Source organism: Apteryx mantelli, chromosome 18 (genome assembly GCF_036417845.1).
Source record: "Apteryx mantelli isolate bAptMan1 chromosome 18, bAptMan1.hap1, whole genome shotgun sequence".
NCBI classification, from domain to species: domain Eukaryota; kingdom Metazoa; phylum Chordata; class Aves; order Apterygiformes; family Apterygidae; genus Apteryx; species Apteryx mantelli.
Window position 1 is genome coordinate 17,008,058 of NC_089995.1, and position 21,587 is coordinate 17,029,644.

The following is a 21,587-nucleotide window of genomic DNA, read 5'->3' on the forward strand; positions in this document are numbered from 1 at the left end:
AGGCATTCTCATCACAGCGGCTAAACATGCCCATCTCAGTGCTTTATGGCCTTACCATTTAATTAGCCAGCCTGCTCCCCTCCTTCAGGGGGGATGGCAGTCTTTCCAAGGTGGCATGTCAGACTGCATTTTTCTATCACAAATTAGAAGTAAACCTCCCTGCCAATGAGCTGATTGATGGCATCATTCCACTGTGCACAGCAATATTTTGCAGGGGACAAATTCAAAACAATCAATTGGAAATTCTTTACATAAAAGTTGGCTAAGCCGTGAAACTTCCTGCCACTGGACATTGTGGGTGCTGAAAATGTGTATGGGTACACATGGATTAGGACAAATCACCTTCTTGGTTGGAGGAAGAAAGGGCCTTAGCTTCTGCCCTGTTCCCTCAAAAGATGAACGTGGGCCCTGGTGACCAGAGGTAGCCCTTGCTAACCTCGGGCAGTGAGGCCTATCTATAAGAACCTGACTGTGCAATATTCTTGTTTTTTTTACTGAAAATTTTTTACCTAGGAAAAGATTACGGAACCAGCTAGAGAGAGAGATCATGTAAAGGGCAAGGACTTTTTAACTTCTAATTTTAAATTTGTAATTTTTTAACTCTCCCATTACCCTGGCGTACAACAATACAATTGTTACAGAGCTCAACTGTTCTGGGACTGAAGCCAGCTGAAGCCAGGACTGTCAAAGTAGATGACTTAGGGGGGGTGACAATAGCACATACATTCCCTTCCTTTTGCCAGAGGGACCACAGAGAGGCAGAGAAGCCCAAAATAAGCAGTGCTGCTGCGGTACACCTTCAGCAGGTGATATCCATAGGAACCACAGTCTGCTTTTCCCCTCTCCTTTGCAGCCTAGTGAATACATTGCAGAAAAAAGACAGGACTGCCAGAGTAAAGCACAATATTCCTCTCTGTTTCTTTTCTTATACAGCGATGAGAGCCATTTTTAAGCAATCTCAATGACTTTTATGCTTTGAAAGAGTTCCCTAGCAGCCCTGGGCAATTCATGAAATTTATCAGAACTGGTGTGTGAAATCTGTCATTTTCTTTCTGATCCCTGTGAAGTCTTGGATGTTACGGCGGGGATACCTCCTAATGAAGCGCTTTGGCATTTCTACACCACCTCATCTGCATTCTGTATTTGTAATTCCCTAATACTAACTTGCTGAGCCGCACAACACATTCTCATCACTTTTTGGTGAATAAATGGAGGATGGCAGAGATGGAAGATTCACTAAGCTTTACAGTATGTCAGAATAATAGCAAGGTGAACAATTTCTCCATATCTAGTTGATACGGTTATCTTGTTTGTATGATTAAAAGCTTGTATGAAGGAAAAATGACCGGTATCATAACATATGCCTTTTTCTCCCATGGACCCAATGTATAGGCACCCATTTACAGCTACAGTGGAGTCACGGTTCAAACTCATATTTCTACAGCAATAATAAGATGCCTTGACAATTCTGCCACAATGTCCCCCAAGGAGGCTTTCTAAGACCCTTTTCTGTTTCTCCAGCATCAGAAATACCCAGCTATAAAGGAATGACATAGAAATAGAAACATCCTGGAACTTGTCAGCATTTCTGTTAGTCTGAGGTAGGGACTTCGTGTTGCAGATCACAACCTCACTCAAACAGCAGCATTAAAGAGCTTCCATTATTCATTGAAATTCCCAGGTGTTATTTACAACCAGGAGGCTGAGAACTCAAAACCAACCACTGAATTGCTTTGGGAAGCGCTGCTCAAAATAGGGCTCTAGCAGCTCTCGGAATTGCAGCTCAGCATTCCAGGGAAGACAGTGCAGGTGCTTTCAAAGGCATGGCCTGTGAGTATGAGGGAGTGCCCGGGGAAGGGTTAATTCACGCGGGAAAAGCAAGCTGTCACAGCTGACATCCGAACATCTCAGTCTATGCAATATGAGTAGCTGGCATGATTGCAGCCACATTTCCAGCTGCAATTTCACTAGGCAGTGTGACCAAGAAGTAATTCAATGCAGCTGCCAAGGTCTCTGGGTATTGATACTAAGTGATTATTCAAGGCTTTCATGCAACAGTTGCATTTCTCAAATGAGATGACAACGGAACGAGCCAGAAGTGTGAGAGCAGTCCCCAGTTTTGGGCAGCCATTTGGGGGCTCTCTTTTATACAAGCTGCTTCCCCATTTGCTTAAGAATGATTTTTTCCTCTCAAACTATTATTAACTTCCCCAAGTCAACTTAACAAGTCTCATGTGATATGACGGAGAAGAAATCAATAACACATTTACTTTTGAATGTCTTTTGAAGAGCATCTACAGCAGTGTGTGCATAAATATACAGTGTCAGGAGCCAGGATATATAAGTACTGTCCCTCAGTAGGTATGAAATGTGCAGTCAGAAGCACTTCTATTCAAGCACATACACGCACAAAATAGAGCTACTTTTCTGCCATTTCTTCAGTAATGCTCTTTCCAATTCCAGATAGTAAGAGCTAATATGAATTAAGAAGTCACAAGTAGCATCAGCTGCCACCAGGCTGAAGGAGCAATGCATTTTTTACACACATTTACATTAGAAAGAATAAATTGCCCATGAAATAAGCCACTTTAGCCAGCCTCCAGAAGTTCATTCTGAATACTCAAAGAGTGGCTACAGACCGGGAGTAGCAGTTTCAGGCTTCTTCATCCTGCCTGCATCACTCTAGACGGCCATTCTGGAAAGTCTGTTTGACATCGATACAAATTGTGATGTTTTTAGGCTGAGTAACTCTATGCTTCCAAGAAGTAGAGGAGCCTCATGGCTTTCTCCAAGTGCTTCATGGGTATGAAATAGAAAGAAACAAAAAAGCTCTCAGCGATTTTGGTTGCTCATATGTGCACTGTGCTTATGCACTGACCAGCTATTACATACACGTATGTGACATTAACATGAAGTTTCAGCTGTGTGTAAAAATAGGTGCTTGTAAATAAAAGCTTTTGCTCGCTATTTTAATATTAGAGGTAAGAATTTCTGCTGTCTCACACAGAGACTTTTCAAATTTTGTTACATTCCTGAGACAAAAAAGAATTTGCATGGGCAGAAGGTCTGAAGTAGCTGCTTAATGTGTTTTTTCAGCTCTAGCTGTGAAGTGTCATTGGAGAATCATAATGAAAGGATGTCTTAGTAACCTGATTAATAATACAAATGCACATTAAAATGTATTCCTAGCTGCATGACGAAGTGGGAATAGTGAGCTCAAATCATAAGTGAATTTCCTATAAATATGCTGTGGAAAGATGGTGGTTGATTAGTCTCCTAATCTTGCCACGTTTGAAGAGCTGGACACGAAATTCAGCACCGGTGGCTGCAGGGTGCTATTCCCAGTGTAGGCAGGACTCCTTGCTTTAACTGCAGGAGCCTTGCCTAAACTACAGATTCTCTTGCATCATTACCGGTAGGGCTGTACTGGTAGTTAGATGCAGGTCCAGACTTTGCCAGTATAAATTTAATTAAGGAAATGCGACAGAAAAGCCCTTGCACACAGGTCTCTCATTTGAAAAGGAAGGACAATGTTCCCTTGTACAATGAGAGGGAAACAATTATATTATTCAGTGCATGCGACGTTTCCATAACCTAATAGCAATACACATTGTCACTTGATAAGGTTGCTATGCCATGGCTGCCACACACAGTGCATACCAATAGTGCTGAATGCTATAATTAATAATAAATAAATGTTCTTTGTTTGTAGCAATAAAAAACATTAAATAAACAGTTAATAACAACTGGACTGATATTTCATCCTATGGCAGAAAACATTTCAAGTTTTACTTTTCTATTACTTTTGTGTGACATAATTTTAGTATGTACGTGATCCTGTAGAAATTTACAAATATAAGACACCTCCCCCCCCCCGATGTCACTTGGAGCTCTGAAACCTGTTAGGTTAAAATCTGACCAAGTCTTCCATTGCATGGATGAAAACCTGCTTACAATTCACAGGATGCTCTTCAGAGCATGCGACATACAGAAGAACCCAAAAACCCTACAAGTAAAAAGTGTTAGCACATTCACATCAACTAATGAGGCTACTCATAAAGCAAAAAGGGCTGAGTTCAGTGCTTTTTTATTATTCACACAGTTATAGTTTCATAAGTCATAAATAATGGCAATGAAGAACTTGAATGGTGGCATTTATCATGCAAGCAGGTCTATTCCTTTCTGCTCACTCTTCAGATTTATTAGATAGATTTATCTAACAAGGGTATCTATATTTCTTTTTGTTCCCCCTCAATTTAAGTGTTGTGACATCCTGCGCATTACTCTGATATAGTTGCTAATCTCAGGCGTGTTGTGAGGGAAGAAGGCAATAAGACTCTACAGCTTCTCAGTCCACGAGAAGTGCAGCTAGTACTGTATTCATCCCACATAGGTCTTCATAAATGAGTCAAAATAGGGCTTTGGTTGTGGTTCCTTTTTCTTTAATACTTTAAGGTTTATGATGATTTCTCCCATCCCCATAGCTCATGTCATCATCAATTCTAGAATCTTTCACATTCTTTTGTGAAATATAAAAGGTCTGGTAATGCCACTTTGTTTTGTTATCAGGGACCACAATTTTAATGGCTGAAATCAGGTTTTATTAATAGACTAGAAAGAGTTCAGGAAATCTGTAAAAGAGGGAAAAAGTGAAAATCAATGTTCTTTGGTTGAATTCTTCTTTCAGAGGCTTTCTTGAGAAGTTTTGAAAAGATCATTAAAAACATTAACTTAGAAGCAAAATTCTAAACTAGGTAAGTTAAATTAATAGGCTTTCACGTGTGATTAGTCTTCCTCATTGCAATTAGATGCACATATTTACGAAATCTTTGTTGAGTTGAACTCTACGTTAGTTGTTTTCTGTGCTCTCAAATAAGACTATCCTTCACATTTTTGAGACAGTGCAAGTATTATCCTTTTGTAGCCAAGTAAAATTATTTCTATCTGAAAAACCTCATCATGAAAAACAGCTCAAAAAGACTATGCATTCCTTATATTTTATTATTTCATCCTATAATTTGTTCCTTACTGTCACATTTCATACAAGTTTGAAACTAGGCATAACAATTATAACAATATACTAAAAATATTTGTAATTTAGTTTCAAGATAGATAGAACCAATTTGGTGACTAAAAAGGGGGAAGAAGTGGGGAATACAATGCAAGATGTCTTTCCAAACACTTCTTGTTGGCGTGTGAAGTGTTCTCTTCCTAGTATATAATAGATATCTGTCACACATTGCAGAGATGGGAAGAGAGCTATGCACCCGTCCCAAATTCCAGGAACAGAGCAAACTGGACTTGCCAGGGAATGCCATGCATTTATTTGCTCGCCTAGAAAGGCAAATGCTTACGGCTTCCTTTCATTCCTACTGAGAACCAGATAGTCTGATCTTATAACCTTTATTCATGTAGGTATTTCCTTCTCATGGTAAAGATGACTCTAAATGTAGGGCAAATTGCAGTATTACTACCATAGTGAAAATAGAAGCACTGTTTATGCTTCGAAGGAGGACAGAAATTATAGCTTCAGTGGTAGATAAGACATTCATTTAGTGGCCCCCCCTTTTTTTTTTTAAGTAGTAGCAATTTTGATCTCAGAAAAAAAGCAAGTTGCCAGAATTTGCTGCCCAAGCAGAGTGTGAACATTCACATTTGGTAAATTAAGTAAGAATACAGAAGGCATTAGTATCTCAGTCCTGCATCACAACAGATGAAAAATGTTGCACAACAGTGCTCCCCTGAGGCTGTGAGCACAAAGTATTGAATGTGCGACGTGAACCCTACCAGACACGCTGCAGAATCAACACCGACACCAGTCACTGGACTTTCTACCAATTACAGAAAAACTAAGATTACCATTCTCATTAGATCCTATAATACAGTATCTGTATAATGGCAACCTCATTGCCCACCCATTAGTTCCTGTTTAGCACAAAATAATGGCGCTTATCAGGAGAGATCTCTTTGCCCTTAACTGGAAGAACAAATTGTGTAAGTAGAGTTTGCTTTATGTTTCATATCCCTCCCTCTCTCCTTTGACTGTACACACATTTAAGGACCCATTATCTTCTTGTTGATGTAAGGGGGTTATATGTACGTAGCTACCATTAACGGTAATGAGAATTGCTTCTGTTAATCTCCCGTGCACTGATAGTAAGATAATAGCCTACTTATTAAGTATGAAGGCCAGAATAGGAGTTGCACTGAAAATGAGCAGCATATTGTCTCTGTGGGATTCATGTGTAAATGTTAAAGGATTGCTCTGAAGTGTCTACAGTTGATGATTAAAAAGAAATTAGTGATAGTATAAACGCGCTCTCCTGACATTTGGCTCCAGCCATTACAAAGCAGTTCCACATGCTCTTTTCATATCATCTAATATACCTTCACCTTTAGAGAGTATTGTTGGATAGCAGTTAATGGAAATCATCCTCTGATATCAAGTGAAATGAGGTCTATGGTTTCACACTGTTCCCTACAGACCAATCCCCTCAAGAGCTTGATCTTACAACCTAACATCATTTAAGCAGTCTCAGGTGCCTCGCTTGAGAGATCACAGAAGCTGCTTGCGGACTAAATGTGTGAAAAAGACTTACAGTGCTCAGCTCCATAATTCGGTATAATTCAGTTTTATAAGCAACATCTGCTCAGTGAAATCTAGTGCTAAAATATCAAGTGTCAGTTTTTCTGTTTAGCACCGAACTGAATGAGTAAGTGAATATGGAAAGCAGAAGTTCACAGCTGAGTTTTAGTTCAGTTTTGCTTGACTTGCAACAGACCCATTCTTCCTCTCTTGATGTTTGATAATTTAACATTCTTAAAAGATTTCATTTACCAAAAGCAGGCTTTTGAAATAAAGAGTCTTGAACCAGCAGCGGTTTAATTATGGTTTCAACAGCATGTCTGACAAGCACCTTTTGCTTAAAACACACAGATACAACTTTCACATACAATTCCCCCCAATTGTTTTCTAAGAAGCAAGTTTTTTGCCTTTTTTTCCCCCAATTTTGTCATGATTCTTGCCACAAGCCTCATGATACTTTTTTGCTCCTCTTCAACCCTGCAACCACAGTGCCGCAACAAGGAGTTCCTCAGATTTCCTTAAAACTCAGTTCCAGCTCGTAGGCTCGCAGAGAGGAGTGACGACCAGCTCAGAAACACCCCAGAGGAGACACCCACGAAGAACCGCCGTCGTGGGGCCTTTCCCCCGCCCTAAACCCTGCTAGTTTTAGGCCAAGGCCACGGTTTTGGGGGCCGGGCTGCTCCGAGGGGCTGCGGTCCCCGGCAAAGCCCCCCCGGGGCCGGGCTGCGCGTACCAACCTGCCTCTCCGGCTCTGACCCGAGGGGATTTTCCTCTCACTCTGGCACCGTGCGCCCGCGTCCCCCTGCTCCTGGGCCTGCCGCCACGGGCCGCGTCTCCTACGGGGCCGAGAGAGAACGGAGGCGGTCAGCTGCCCTGCGGCCTCGGCCCCCCCCCCCGCCGCGGCCGCGCCTCGGGAGCCGCCATCCCCTTCCCGCCACGTCTCTCCGCCTCCCCCCGCACCTCTCCGCCTGCCTCTCTGCCAATGCCACCGTCTGCCTGTCTGCCTGCCTGCCTGCCTGCCTGTCTGTCCGCCCGTCGCGTCCCGCCCCGTCAGGCCGCCGGGCGCGGGCGGGTTAACGGCGGCACCCACAATGCCTCGCGGCCCTGCGACGTCGCCGCCATGGCGGGGGCAGCGGCTGCGCCGTGAGGAGCCGGGCGGGACCGCGAGCCGGCGGCGCCGCGTCAGGACCGCCGCTGAGGCCGGTGCGTTAGCGGGCCGCGGCCCGGCTCCGCCGCACCTGTTGGGACGCGGGGGGAATCTCCCTTCCCCCCTCAGCTCCGGCGCTGCCTCCCCGCGTCCTCTCCGCGCGGCTCCCGGGGGCGGCGGTGTCCGCTCTCCCCCTCAGCGAGGGGCGCGGGCGGCGGCCGGGGAGGGGGCGGCCTGCGCTAGCGGGGCCTCGCCTCGCCCTCCCGGGCTGTGTGTGTTGGGGGGAGGGGGGTGTCTCGGGCCCGGCTTGTGTTTTTATGAAGGAAAAGCCCTTAAAGGAAGGCGGGATGCGCGGGGGGAGCGTGTGCCCAGGTGGCAGGGGGCGGGGAGAACAAGCGGGGCGTGTTTTGCCCTGGCTTGTGCTCACAGCATCCTTTTCTTCCCTATTTTCTTTATCTCTCTCCTTCTTTTTTTTTTCCCCCCCTAGGAAGGAGAAGCTGATGTGTTCCCTGTGAATCTGGCCATGTTCTGAAACCCTCTTCCGGGACCGACCTGAGAGCTGGGTGTCTTAGTTCACGGGTTTTCTGGAAGAAAGCCGCCAGCCCCTCATCTTTGGAGAAGTTTTTGGTAAGTTGGCTGTGCTGCTTAGTATGGAAAAGTGTCAGACTTTGAAAGCGGATTGAATGCGATGTTCTTTAAGAAGTTGAAATTTATTTCAAAGTGAATCATGCCTGCTCTGTGCGGATGGATGGCAGTGTTTTGTTCAAAACTTTTCTTCAAATAACAAGGCCTAAAAAAGCCTTTTTGCATTGGTGAGACCCATAGGAATACTTCAGGCACATGACATCATGGAGATCATTTTGCACAGCTAATCTTCATATATTGACCTGCAAAACTCTTTATGGGTCAGCTGTATGAATTTGCCACATCAGAGGATCAAAGTCCTTTTACAGCTTATTTAAACTTAAAGTATGTAGTGCCATATCTGCCTTATTTATTTGCTTTTAACAGACTAAAGAATCCTAATGTGGAAATTCAAAGGCTGCACATGTATTTTTTTACTGTAGAAGCAGATTATTTGGCTGGGAGATGAAAGTTTACAATACTGATCTGTCTGAACCTGCTTGGAACCCTTAGCCTGGAGTGTTTATACTTCTCAGAGAAAACTTATTCCCAAACTGTACGTTCTCTTTAGTGCTTGTGTCCACTTACGTTGGATCAAAACAGCAACTACTTATTTAAGGTGTCCACACACAGTTGTTTTCAGTCTTCACTGCCCATGATCTAAGATGCAGCAGGGGTTACGTGCCCAGTCAGTTACCATGGCTCAGCTGATGGATGGTAAAACGCGATAATTTGATCACTTATGATTTTGTGGCCAAATGTAGTTGAAAATAAACTAGGTACCTTGACTTATTGCTAGACAAGTCAGAACTGCTTATCTGCTGTTACAGTGCTTAGAGCTTGACTCCCCTGCCCCTTCATTTCCAAATGATTTGTCACAGGGGGGATGGTGGAGGATTGGAGAGAAAGGTGGGAAGCTGGTGGCCTTGGTTTCCTGCTCCTTTTCTTGGATGAAGCAGTGTGGCTGGAGCTCTGCCTTCTCATCAGAAACACTGGGTGGTTTGGTTAGAGAAGTTAGTCCTTCCGGAATGGGGCATACGTTCAGATTATAGTTGGCCAAAGGTCATTTGGTGAAAGCTTTTCATCCAAAAAAGCCGGTTTGTTAAAATGAAATCTATTATTGGAAGTTTTTCAGCTGTCTTCTGGTGGGAAGATTACCAAAGTCATGTATAAACTTTCTTGCTGAGGGAGAATACATAGCTCTGAGAAGATAATAGCTGTGGCTACTGATGGCAATTAAGGAGAATTCAAAGGCGATTGCCTGTTCTGTCAGCTTTGAGTCAAAGATTCCAAATTCATACTCTTTGTAAACTCTTGAATAGTCTGGATATTGGCTGTTGTAGGATGGGTATCTCTTTCTACCCAACAAAATATTGAAAATTCTTGGCTCATGCTGAATTGGAATGGGAAAAAAACTTTCCTGTTCAGCTCTAGCAGTGATCATTTGCCATTGAGTCTGCGAGGACTTTACAGTGTAATCAGTCTCTTATTCATTATTCCAAATGAAAACCTGCTTTAACAACCTGAGGAAATGGAGGAAAAATTATAATAGTGCTTTAAAAAAGAAGAGCCTTAAGGAGAACAAATGGCCAGCCAAAGAGGGACCCTGTGGTATACTTCGAGAGTTATGAGTCATTATCAAAATACAACCTTGTGAAAGGGGAATTAAGAAAGAGAATCTAACAAAAATGTCAAAGAGGAAGGCCCAAAGTATATTTAATTGTCTACCAGCTGGTTAAGTTGTCAAGTTATTTACTTACTTAATTTCTGTTCTAAGTCAGGAGGGAGATTTTTCCTTATCTTACCAGTGACACAAAGTAGAATCAAAGGCCTGGACTTCAATTTGTGCAAGTGTGTTTGTTATGGTTTCTGTTTAGAATATGAGCAAACATGTTTTATATGTAGTGCTGTCTTCCTCCTCACATGCATATGAGTAAGCTATATAAAGTTAAAAGTTGTTATTGGAATGTTATTGGAAAAAGTGTGTTTCATTAAACAAGGGATTGCTTGCCATGCTTTTTTCACTTTTATGAAAGTTACGCAATTTCCATCTGATTATTGATTAAAAAAAATAATCCCATTCAGTTTTAATTTTATACAGGATGACTGAAAAATTTTATTCATTAAGCGTTGGTTACAGCATAACCTAGTAGTATTTTCAGTTTAAAACACATACTTTTCACAGCTAATCTGTTTTTGTTGAATACAAATTAATTTTGATTAAAAGATGGCATATTCTAAACTTTAGTGATAAGTTTAACAAGAAAACACTGTCCCTTAAACTACACAGAATTAAATACTTGTCAACAAAGGAATGTATACTTTAGATAAAAGGTAGTGAGTTCTGCCACAAAAAAAATCTTTTTTTCAACAGTAGTAATATTTAACTGCAATTCTGAGCTTATTTCTTTCCAAGTGATGTTGTCTTAGCTGGTGATCCATAGAACATTTGCAGTGTTTTGTTGTACCGCTGTGTGCTGTGGCTGTAGTTCAGAGGAAAGCCATTTGGGGTTAGAAATGACTAATAAATTGATATTGTCACTTTTGTACAAATGTAGGGTTAGAATTTTCTTACCTGTAGGATTTTTCTTTTTAAAATAGACTTCCTTTTCTATTTAAAGATGTGTTATCCTGCTGTCTCTTACCAGATGGTGATTGTATGTAACACCTAATCATTTACCTTCTAGAAGTATTGCATGATTGTTAATCCTGTTGATAATTTAAAGACTTAAAACTGTCTACTCAAACAGCAAAGTGAATAAATGTCAAAGACTTTCATAAAAGTGAAGGTGTTTCTGCCTTCAGTTTTGTGAAGGCTACATTTATTCTGTGCTGTTTCTAGTCAGCCTGGCAACATCTCTGTTTTTTTACTGCATCTTGGAAGTTCCTTTTCTGGAGTAGAGGTCAAAGGGTTGTCTATAAGTAAAAAGGAAAAACTGATGACATTTAAAGCTAGTTTAAATACTGTACTACCAAATTAGCTGGAAACTTGAATTCATTGTTTTTAGCTAAATTGCAGTCTTGCAATTTAGTCTTGTACTGCATGCTAAACACCGTATTTCTTTTGATCATGAATGTTTTATGTCCTTCAGTTTTTCCTGGGATACGTACTGTGAGTGAATCATATTGTTTTCTTAATGTGAATTTTATCTGTAGCTTGACATTGCTCTCTGCTGCTATGTTTCATGCTTCGTAAAAAGAGAATGAGATGATATGGTCTGCCAACCAGACATGACTTTGTCAGAATTTGAATTCTGTTTTGTGTAGTAGGTCCCAATAAGTGTGCTATTTTCTTGGAATTTAATTGATAAGGAAACTCACCACTTAGGGAAAAACAATTTTTTCCCTGTATCTTTTAATAAAGTGTGCTTTTAGCAGTCTGTTCAGCACTTTAAGCGTAAGAGTCCCTGCCATTCTTTGGTTAGGTCTATTCAGTTGTGTGCATGTGATCCATATGACACCACAAAAGAATCTCCATGTTTAGCCTCTCTCTGCTTTTTTACGTATAACTTAATTATACCTTGCCAGTGCGTGAGGTAGAATGACTGCATGTCAAAATGTACAAAGCAAATGGAAAAATAAGACTGTGGTAAGAGTTTTTCCTGCAGATGATTGTGATTCACTGGTTTAGATTGTAATGTTTTTTTTGTAGAGATCATCCTTACATAGTACTGAACATATTATCAATATCAAATCCTATAAAATGATTTAGTTTTGTGTTTTTCTTTTTCCTCCTTTTGTAGAACCATGGCAAGTCCAAGGACAAGGAAAGTTCTTAAGGAAGTCAGAGCACAAGATGAGAACAATGTGAGAAATTTATATATAATCTTGTTTAAATTAGTTTTGTAGCATTGAATTTCCTTTTTGTCTACTCCAGACGTACGTAACTGTCCACTAGAGCTAATCTGTTTATAGCACTGGTATAGCACTGGTGTGGCTAACTAACGGTAACGTATAAATTTGGATATCTCACATTCGTGTTAGTTTAGTAACTTTTATTCATATTTGTATTATAATGCATGGTTGCATATTTGTCACAGGTCTTCCAGAGATTCTAGTAATGCTGTAAACCGTAACAGTTTGTCAAAAAAGTGATGTCTTGGGCATAGCTTAGTATGAAATGGTCTATTTAAAGAAGCTTGTTTATACTTCACCTTAAATGTGATAGCCCACAGACGAGTTCATTTTAATTTCTATCAATACATTGATATCTGTGGGCACCCCCAAAAATTATTATTTGCAACCTGGTTTGAAACTGTTTCTACATGTGTTACACCCACAGAATTTAATATTAAACCCTGAATGGTGATTCCAATCGTAAGAATGTAAGATTTTGTGATGTATGAGCAGTAAAGATTTTTAAGGAAAACTCCATTTCGGTTTGCTATCATCTCTGCAGTTTACTGCCAAACTGTAGTATGACTGAATACACGTTCCAAAATTAGATGTTGTATCTTTATTTTGCAAAGGAAGTTTGTTTGGCTATGTTTTCCTCCTTCAAAACAGTCTGAAAATGAAATCAAGATGACTTCTTTGCTGATTAATTTCAGTTTGCTTGTCTGTATTTCCTTACTGGTTTTTGGTGCCTGGTTCAGTAAAATAATTTTATAATCTGAGTCAGGCAGGTTAACGAGTATTTCTTTCCATGAACTATAAATAAATACTTAAAGGAAGCTTGGGCTTTCAGGGAAGATGTTTTTGAACACTAAGAACTCTCTAGTCTGAATTTATTTTCCACATGTAACATCTTGATGATTTGACTTTTTGAGTCATACTTTGAAAGCTTCACACAGATAAGTGATGCTTGAATGTTAGAGATAACTGTTTTTCTCTTGCAGGTCTGTTTTGAATGTGGTGCATTTAACCCCCAGTGGGTGAGTGTGACCTATGGAATTTGGATCTGTCTTGAATGCTCAGGAAAACATCGAGGCTTGGGAGTTCACCTCAGGTCAGCCTTGCAGGCAAACACTGCGCTGGGTTACCTTGGGATGTGTTGTGGCTGTGAACAGAATCTGTTGTTTTGGAGAGGTATAGAATGTCCCAATTTCAGCGTTTCCCAGGCAGTTTTGCTTTATGCTTCTCTCCAAAGTGCATTTTACTCTCTGGGTACTCTCTGTGATTAATTTAGGCACGTGTTGCATTGGTGTAGCTATATTGTTCTTAGTTCAGAAAGTAACACCTCTGCCTTCATACTGAGAGTTGTACTGCAGAATCTGGAAAACACTGCGCTGGTTTAGTCCTCCTTCATTTGTATACTGTCTTTTTGTTTGCTTTGCTTTTAAAAAAACTTGTATAATCTTATCGATTGAAACTAGTAGTATTAGAGCAATTTAAGATTTGAGCAAAAACAGTAATAGTATGATTACAATATATTTCTGTAGTGTGTGCATGTGTATAAAATAGTTTTATTGAGTTCTAGAGTGTTTTTTTTGTAATATAAATGATAGCTCTTATTTTTTCTAAGAAACATACTCAACAGAGCCAGGAAATTATGGAATAAGAACTGTTATGTATTCCAGAGACTCCATGGTCTATAATAGGGACAGAACATGGGACAGTTACTCAAATGAGAAAGGGAAAGAAAGTCCAGGAGGGAGATCACCAAAGCAAGGAGGCCATTCAGAAGTATGTGCTTTGCTTTTTAAGGGGTGATTTGAAGTTCCTTAGTGAGTTGAAATGCATAAGAAATGAGTTTGAAACTATTCCATGTGTTATATGAAATAAAGTACAAAGTACTGAGACAAAGATATGATGAAGGGTAATGATTTAGGGACAAAAAGACAGAAATCGGTCAAGATTCATGTTTTATAGAGCCTTGCTGAGGACGATGTCTCATTTATATTTTTCTGTGATCTTGTATTGAAACATTAACAATAGGGCACTGTTTGTTTTTTTTTTATTTTTGTTTTTTAATGTAGTTTAGTGAGCAGTAGCAAGGATTTATAGCCCAAAACAGAGCTGGGATGTTAATTGCAGTCATAAATGCCCTGGGATGAGGTCGTGGTAGATGCTACAGTGTAGCTACTTAAGACAGCTGAGCTGTCAGGTACCTGATGGTCATTCTGAGCAGAAGCATGGAGTGAGGGAAGGGAAGGGACACCAGGTATCCTTGCTGATCCCCTAAGTGTAACTGTGCAAAAAAAAGAACATGAAAAAAATTGCAGAATAAAAAAGGTTGGGAAAAGCTTTCTTTTATATGATGGGTTAAGTCAACTTCCAAGCTTGTAGAAGAAAGCTGCTTTTTCTGTCAGTTGCCTTCTGATGGCCATCTTCTTTAATTGCCTGTATAGGCATGATTTTAGGTTGTTTCAGTGAGGATTTGACCTTCTTGTTATGAGACTCTTTCTTTCTATACTTTGAGAGTAATTCTAACATTTCCATACCCTCAGTCTTTGGAATGAGTTGCAGTAATATCAGTTCCTGCTGTTATAGCAGGATATAGCATAACAAGCTGTGGATTTTTTTTTTTTTTTAATAATTTTCAGTTTTGTACGCTCTGTAACTATGGACAAATGGAAGGATATTGAGCTGGAGAAAATGAAGGCTGGAGGTAACAGCAAATTTCGAGAGTTCTTGGAGTCTCAGGATGACTACGATCCCTGCTGGTCATTGCAAGAGAAATACAACAGCAAAGCTGCAGCTCTTTTTAGAGATCAGGTAAATCTAGTTGTATAGCAATGTGTGTCCTCATCCCCTTCTATCTGAAAATCTCTAAGTACTTCATAAGCACTTAAAAAAAAAAAAAAAAAAAAAGTAACAACCTTTTGAACCTCTGCAGTGATTCTTGGAAGGGATGAGTCTCAGCGCTACTCTTCTCAACTCTTAAAAGTTTTTTTTTTTTCTTTAGAAACTTTTTGTTAGGCCTTTGGCTGAGGTGGCTTAGTTTCTCATTGAAGTGATTCGTTGTGACTAGTTAGACAGTGGAGCTGTCTTAATTTACAGTAAATAGTTTACAATTTCAGCAGTACAGTTTTATCCAAAATGGTTGCTGATAAATCTTGCTTGTATGTGGTAACAAAATGGCAAATTAATTGGCCAGATACAGGCAGGACTATAAACAGCAAATATATTAATTATTGTAATGGCATTATCATTTCAAGGAGGTTGGGAATTTCAAAAAATGAAATGACAAAGTATTCGAAATTAGAAGCTTGGAGACAAAGATACTCTTTTTATGCTGACCCTGCCATTGAAGCATTAAGATGTTGCATTCTGTGCTCGCTAGAGTACTCATACAGCTGTGAAGTTTGTCATCTGTGTTGTCTCTTTGCTTCTTCAGAAGCTGCTAGGTATCAGAGGCTGCTTGTTGAAAGCAGAGTATCTTGATGAAGGCAAAGAATTCTTAAGTTCTGTACTGCATAGGCCTTTTTAGTATTAAAAATGTCGAACTATGGAGTTGTTTCAGAGATCAAGTTTAAATCCTTTCTTTAAAGGAGGCAGAGAGAATGTTTTAGTTCTGGTTATATGCTTTAGCCACTATGTGATAGGGTATACAGCTACCTCCATCTCTCCCTCCATTATTCTGTGATTAGTGCCTATATCCCATAGTTAGTCTAGCCTTTATTCTTCAAACCTAACTTGCCCTTTAAAAAAAGTTGCTTAAAACCACCTGAAACAAAAGCAGTGTTCAATTCAACATTATTAGCCTTGGATTCAACAAAATTTCAGTTTCTAGTGAAAACAAATTGATTGAACTTTGTAACTGGCAGTAAACTGGAAAATTGATTTGTTTTACAGGATCAGTTTATAATTTGTATGACAATTTGGACCCCTGACATTCTGGTCTTTTTCCTACCACTTTTAGGTAGCTACTGTAGCTGAAGGCAAGGAGTGGTCCCTTGAAACTTCTCCTGCAAAGAACTGGACCCCACCACAGCCTAAAATGTCTCTGTCTTCAGCTCATCGGTATGTATTCTTATTATCTAATGTTGGTATAACAATAGCAGGATCAAACCCTGATGCTGGAATGTCTTCTGTTTTCATTTTGTTGATAGTGTTGTTTTAACAAGCATTTTGTTTGCTGAAATAAGGAATCTGAAGTAGCAGGGCTTTAATTTCTGTAATCAATCCCCCTTCCTTGGCCCTTCCTGAATCTCAAAAACTGTGGCAGAGTCAAGTGAGCAAGAGCAAAAGGCAGCCCAGGGTTCTTTTGGCTTCTTGCCTTGTAATGCACCTGAGATTAGCCTGTGTCGGTCATGCTTAGTGTGTCACAGACTTAACTACAGTGCTGTTCTTTGGTAATCAATCACAAACTGGAAGTAACAGTCTTTTCCGTATGGATTTAAGTGCTAATAGGGCATCAAAGTTAGAATGCAGCAGTCTTGTTTTTCTGCTTTTGCATGCTCGTTTGTTATTCTTTGCAATTAAGAATCAAGCTAACTGAAAAAGCAATCGTAAATCAGACAAACAAGTGCTTTGTGCCTGGCCATCATCCAGGAGGCTCAGTGGGCTAACTGTAGTCTGAGTAACACTGTCTGTATTTGGGTCTACTGTTGCTTTATTCATTCAATACTTTAGTGGCTTTTAGTGGTTACATTAGAGTTCCCTACTTGATAGACCAAAGAAATAATCAATTTTGCACCTGTTTTACGACCTAGTGGTTTTGCTTCACACAGTTTGATTCTTTTAAATCTTTCATTTCAGTAGTTCTGCTGGACAATCTCAGAATGCAACTGCCTCATCTGACAAAGCTTTTGAAGACTGGTTAAATGATGATGTCAGCTCCTATCAAGGGTAATGTAATATTTATTAAGTTAACTTTTTGTGTGCCTTGTCCTCCAGCTTAGCATAGACCAGGATGTTGTGCTACAGCTACATAACTGTGATCCTGATTCACTTGGCCTAGGTAAACAGTTATGTCTCATTTACTGTTGAAAAAAAAAAAAGATAATATGTGATAAGGGAGAAGATGAAGGAAGATGCCTTTTAATGCATTTGTGTAAAAAGGAAATGTTTAAACAGTGTTTGAAAAAAGTGCTTGTAAATCAAAATGTTGCTGTAGTGAGCTCCGAACTAGGAAGTTTTTAGTGTATATAGTGTATTGGGTTAAACTGGGGTATTTATAACACTAACACTGATTTCTTCTCTGTCCCTCTCCTACTCACGTTTTCATATATCACTTCATTAAGATTTCAGATTTCTGATCTGAGTGATCTGTTAAACCACTAGAGAATGATTTAGACAACATTAATTTGCATAGGGAACACTTTCATTTGTGAGGGTTCACTAGTGGACCTTTGGTAAGTGTTGTATTTTTATGAAATGGGTAGTTTTATATTTTGGGTGCTAAGTACTTTAGGAATTCGGTGCCCATGCAGATACCAGCACTACCAGGCTTTTTTTTCCAAGTATATTTTAAAGACTGTTAAACAATTGCCATTCTTTCATGCTTTGTATTTTTAGTTTTAATGAATGCATACAAATACAGATGCTATTTATTCATTTTCTTATGGTAGTGGCCAAGAGAATCGTTATGTGGGGTTTGGGAACACAGTAACCCCTCCAAAAAAGGAAGATGACTTCCTGAATAATGCTATGTCGTCTCTGTACTCGGTAAGGAAATACTCTAAGCTTTCTGTGACCTGAAGTACCGTTTTCTTCTATTTTGTGCCATTTTATGGGAATATAACTTGAGAATACAAACTGTAGACTGCAGGTAGGTACAGAGCAAATGTAGAGTAATAGTGGTATTCTCAAAGAGTGAGAAAGATACTGGAGAACTTAAAAACAAGAAGGGAAAAATTTGGGAGAAACTTAAGCGGTATGTCTGGTATCCTCATTTCCTTATTTCTGTGAACTGATATATAGCAATGAATTAAGATCTCATACTCAACAGGACTTGAAGAAAAAAAAAGTAGTCATGTGATGAAAATAGTTGGGTTGATAATGCTGTGAAGTGATTAACCATAATAGGTGTGTTCAGTAGAAAACAACTGAAATATGTGCGTATATGGGTGGCAGAAGTACTGAGCAATGATGAAAGAATTCTAAGTGCTTGTGGCCAGACATGAAGAGATATCGGCATATGGCTGAACAGTTGTCACGATTCAAGTAGAGGTACTGAAAAATACATTGTTGAAGGAAAGTGAGAATAAAGTCGGAGCTCGTCAGGTGCATCTTGGTGCTGTGATATGCTGCAAAGTAACAGTGCAAAACAACATTTGGTATTCAGAGTCACTTTGAATATTTAGTAAGGATTTCTCCCAGAGTCTTCTGGAGCCTCTCAGCATATGATTTGGATATGGAAAGCAGTCTCTTTCTTAATGTGCTTGGAAATTGCTATGGGTGGTTACTTATCTTTAAATTAGAGTAATTAGGCTTTGGAACAGACTTTTGGGACGGATTAGTGGTGACAATCTGTTTTCCAAATGTACTTGGTAAAATTAAAGAAAGGGCTTAAAAATGCTTGTGGTATCAAGGAAAGAGCTCATTTACCCATGGATCCCTTTGCAATACTGTATTCCAACACAGCAGGGAGGCACATGAGAAATACTGCTTGTTTTTTTGTTACTGACACACAGCTTTTAAATGCTTTCTTCAGAAGTCTTGACTCTTGTGGTGTGGTAGAATACATCTGAATATCCACACCAGACTCCATTTTGTGCTTTTACGTAATTTCACTAGAACATAATAGAAAAAAGGAATTCCTGAGCCATTGAATACTATTCCAAATGGTCCCACAAGAAAGATGCTTAGCCAGTATAGCTCTGCTGAATCTTTTCTAGGTTTTCCATCAATTGTGGGCCAGAGAATTAAGATTAGAAACCACATCCATAATGTACTGCAAATGTGCTAAGACAGCAAAGGAGAGATGACACTGTATTGTCTAAGTTACTGTCCACCATTATTTGAATATATGATCTCATTGGAACTTATGATTAAAAAGCCCTCTTGTGACCACAAATACATACTACAGTGTAATTTTAAGATAATAATTATGGTGAAACTTACCTGCACACATAATTCATCCTAGTGAGGAAAACAATTTTCCTTCTACGGTGCATGATCATTTTTCCCACATATGCTACATTTACCTATACACATTTATTTTCTGCTACTACGTATCAGAAGGAGCACTTTCTGTAGAAGTCACACTGACTAGACTATCCAACTGGTTCTGTAAAAACAGATCATTTGAATTTAGGTTTGTTTTGAGTCCCTTCAAACTGCACTTAACATAAGAACTACAAGAAATATCACTCTGCCATTTGCACACTGGTGACATAATTATCATTCAGTGTTTCAGCACAGGAGAAGCCGAGGAGAGACTAGTAATGAAGAGACTTTAAAGGGATAGCCAAAAAGTATATTTTGCTGGTTGGTGATTTTGTTTTTTTTTTAAGATGGAGGGAAAACCTTCTTCTCTCTAGATAGAATGGAAAGGTATGTGGAATGTTTTGTTGCTTGTGCGTATGCAAGCAAATAATGGAGGTTTCTGCAATATTGCAGTTCAGTGAGAGACTATGATTTTTACTCTCACTAGTGGGTAGTTCTCATGACTCCAGGACAAGCAGTATTACAGAACATTTTGACTTAATTTAACATGCATTAGTGAACATTATGAATAATAATTGTAAATAATCAATATAGAGTACTGCATTCTCTCTTTTTTTTTTTTTAAAGGGATGGAGCAGTTTTACAACTGGAGCTAGCAAGATTGCCTCAGCTGCTAAAGAGGGTGTAAGTAAACAAAATATATTTTGGCGTAATTCTTGCAGACTCAAGGAGACTCTATTAATGTGATCTGAAATCTAGTAGAGGTGTATCTTTAAGAGTATCACCGAGGCAAACTAAACTTTTTTTTTGATATGTCTTTGCCTGTGGTGTATAAAACAGGCACAGTGAGTGCACATCTCTGCCTTACCTGTGTCTCATCTTTCTGGATGGGCATTTTTGTAAATTCGTCTGCTGGATGTAAGCATCAGGAAGGAACTCAACTGGCATTTTTATACTGACTTTATAAATAAAAGAATTATTTCTGAAGCAGAAATTGATGTCTGTGCCGAGTAAAGCCAAAACTGCTTTTTTCAGCAGGAATTTAGTATCAGTTGACAAATTGTTGATGTCTTTTTTTTCTTTTCTTCCTTTGGCTTCTCTTGAACAGTGACATTTTATCAGGTTAGTTAGAAAGCTTGTGAGGCAGAGGTTGTACTAGGAGCGATGTTCTGTGAAAAACTAGGGCATGGTCTCCCCACTCAGTGTGTTCTGACAAATATGTGCACTTCGTTACATGACTGTCACCTATAGCCTGAAACCAGAGGAAGTAAAAAATTTTCATCTTTTAAGATGATAATGGTGGAAAGAAATGAAATAACTTTTGTGAAAATTACAATCTTTTTTTGTTCTACTTAGTCTTCCAATCTTTCAAGAAAAGTACTTAAGTGTACATTATGAGACACAAATTTTGATACTCATCTGTGTAGGCTCACCAAGGTCTGATCTAGACTGAGGAGCCTTTCTTAACTGTGTTGTAAGTTGAGAATGATGCTTCCGAGGATGATCTGGAATACCAAAGGATTTAATATGAATATTGCTTATTCAATGTGAAATTCTAGCAAAGGTCCATTCATCTTAGAGAGGGTCATGCAGCATTTCTAAATGTGTGTGTTTACTAGGAATAAAGCCTTTGGTTAATTTAAATTTTAATATATTTGCTTCTTTTCACAGGCTACCAGATTTGGATCTCAAGCAAGTCAAAAGGTGATTATAGGTTTAGCTGTGCTTTATTGATAGTAATTGGCTTTAAATGTCATGCATTTGCCTGCACCAATTGATTTAGATTTGATCATCAAGAGACCAGTGTGTTTATCCCTCATGGTGCATAATGATATTTTAGGATGTCATCTGAAAGAATTTAGATTTTATTTCCATGGGGATTGCAATCAACTGCCATGGGCATATTAAGCAGAAAACAAAGAGTGGTAGTTCTGCTGTTTGCATAATTGTAGGGGGTATTTGATAGGCAATAGAATTAAATGCTTTAATTCGTGTTTGCCACCATAAAATATGCTAGTGATTTTATTTTTGTGAAGTTTAAATGTGGTCTATCTGAAGTAGTTGTCTTCTCTAGGTTATGCAGTGGAATGCAAGCCATCATTGCTAAATCCTAATAGTGCATTATAAATGTAATCTGCTTAATATTATTAAATTAACTTGCCTCTGTGTATTTAAAAAAAAGTGACAATTCCAAAAATATGTTCTCTTTCAAACTAAGATTAAAAGAGAGACAGT

General features: G+C 39.3%; 1 protein-coding gene and 1 long non-coding RNA gene across 5 annotated transcripts in view; one reads left to right on the forward strand and one right to left on the reverse strand.

The window, feature by feature from the left end:
• Positions 1-2,298: 2,298 nt before the first annotated feature.
• Positions 2,299-7,605, reverse strand: LOC136993599 (uncharacterized). The gene is made up of 3 exons (XR_010885972.1): positions 7,547-7,605; positions 7,324-7,422; positions 2,299-2,795 (listed from the first exon to the last, which is right to left on the reverse strand). It is a non-coding gene; the product is annotated as an uncharacterized lncRNA (long non-coding RNA).
• A 624-nt stretch (positions 7,606-8,229) lies between these two features.
• The window catches only part of ARFGAP1 (ADP ribosylation factor GTPase activating protein 1), a 61,085-nt gene continuing 47,727 nt past the window's right edge, over positions 8,230-21,587 (forward strand). For 3 of the 4 annotated variants that reach the window (XR_010885973.1, XM_013940156.2, XM_067307481.1), the window contains exons 1-9: positions 8,230-8,360; positions 12,101-12,164; positions 13,196-13,305; positions 14,843-15,014; positions 16,162-16,262; positions 17,001-17,090; positions 17,813-17,909; positions 19,980-20,036; positions 21,024-21,056. Coding sequence is in view for 3 of the 4 variants with exons in the window: in XM_013940156.2 (XP_013795610.1) it covers positions 12,105-12,164; positions 13,196-13,305; positions 14,843-15,014; positions 16,162-16,262; positions 17,001-17,090; positions 17,813-17,909; positions 19,980-20,036; positions 21,024-21,056 (720 nt within the window). In the remaining variant the exon portion in view is untranslated. The remainder of the gene's footprint in view (positions 8,361-12,100; positions 12,165-13,195; positions 13,306-14,842; positions 15,015-16,161; positions 16,263-17,000; positions 17,091-17,812; positions 17,910-19,979; positions 20,037-21,023; positions 21,057-21,587) is intronic. The other variant, XM_067307480.1, reaches the window with a different exon arrangement.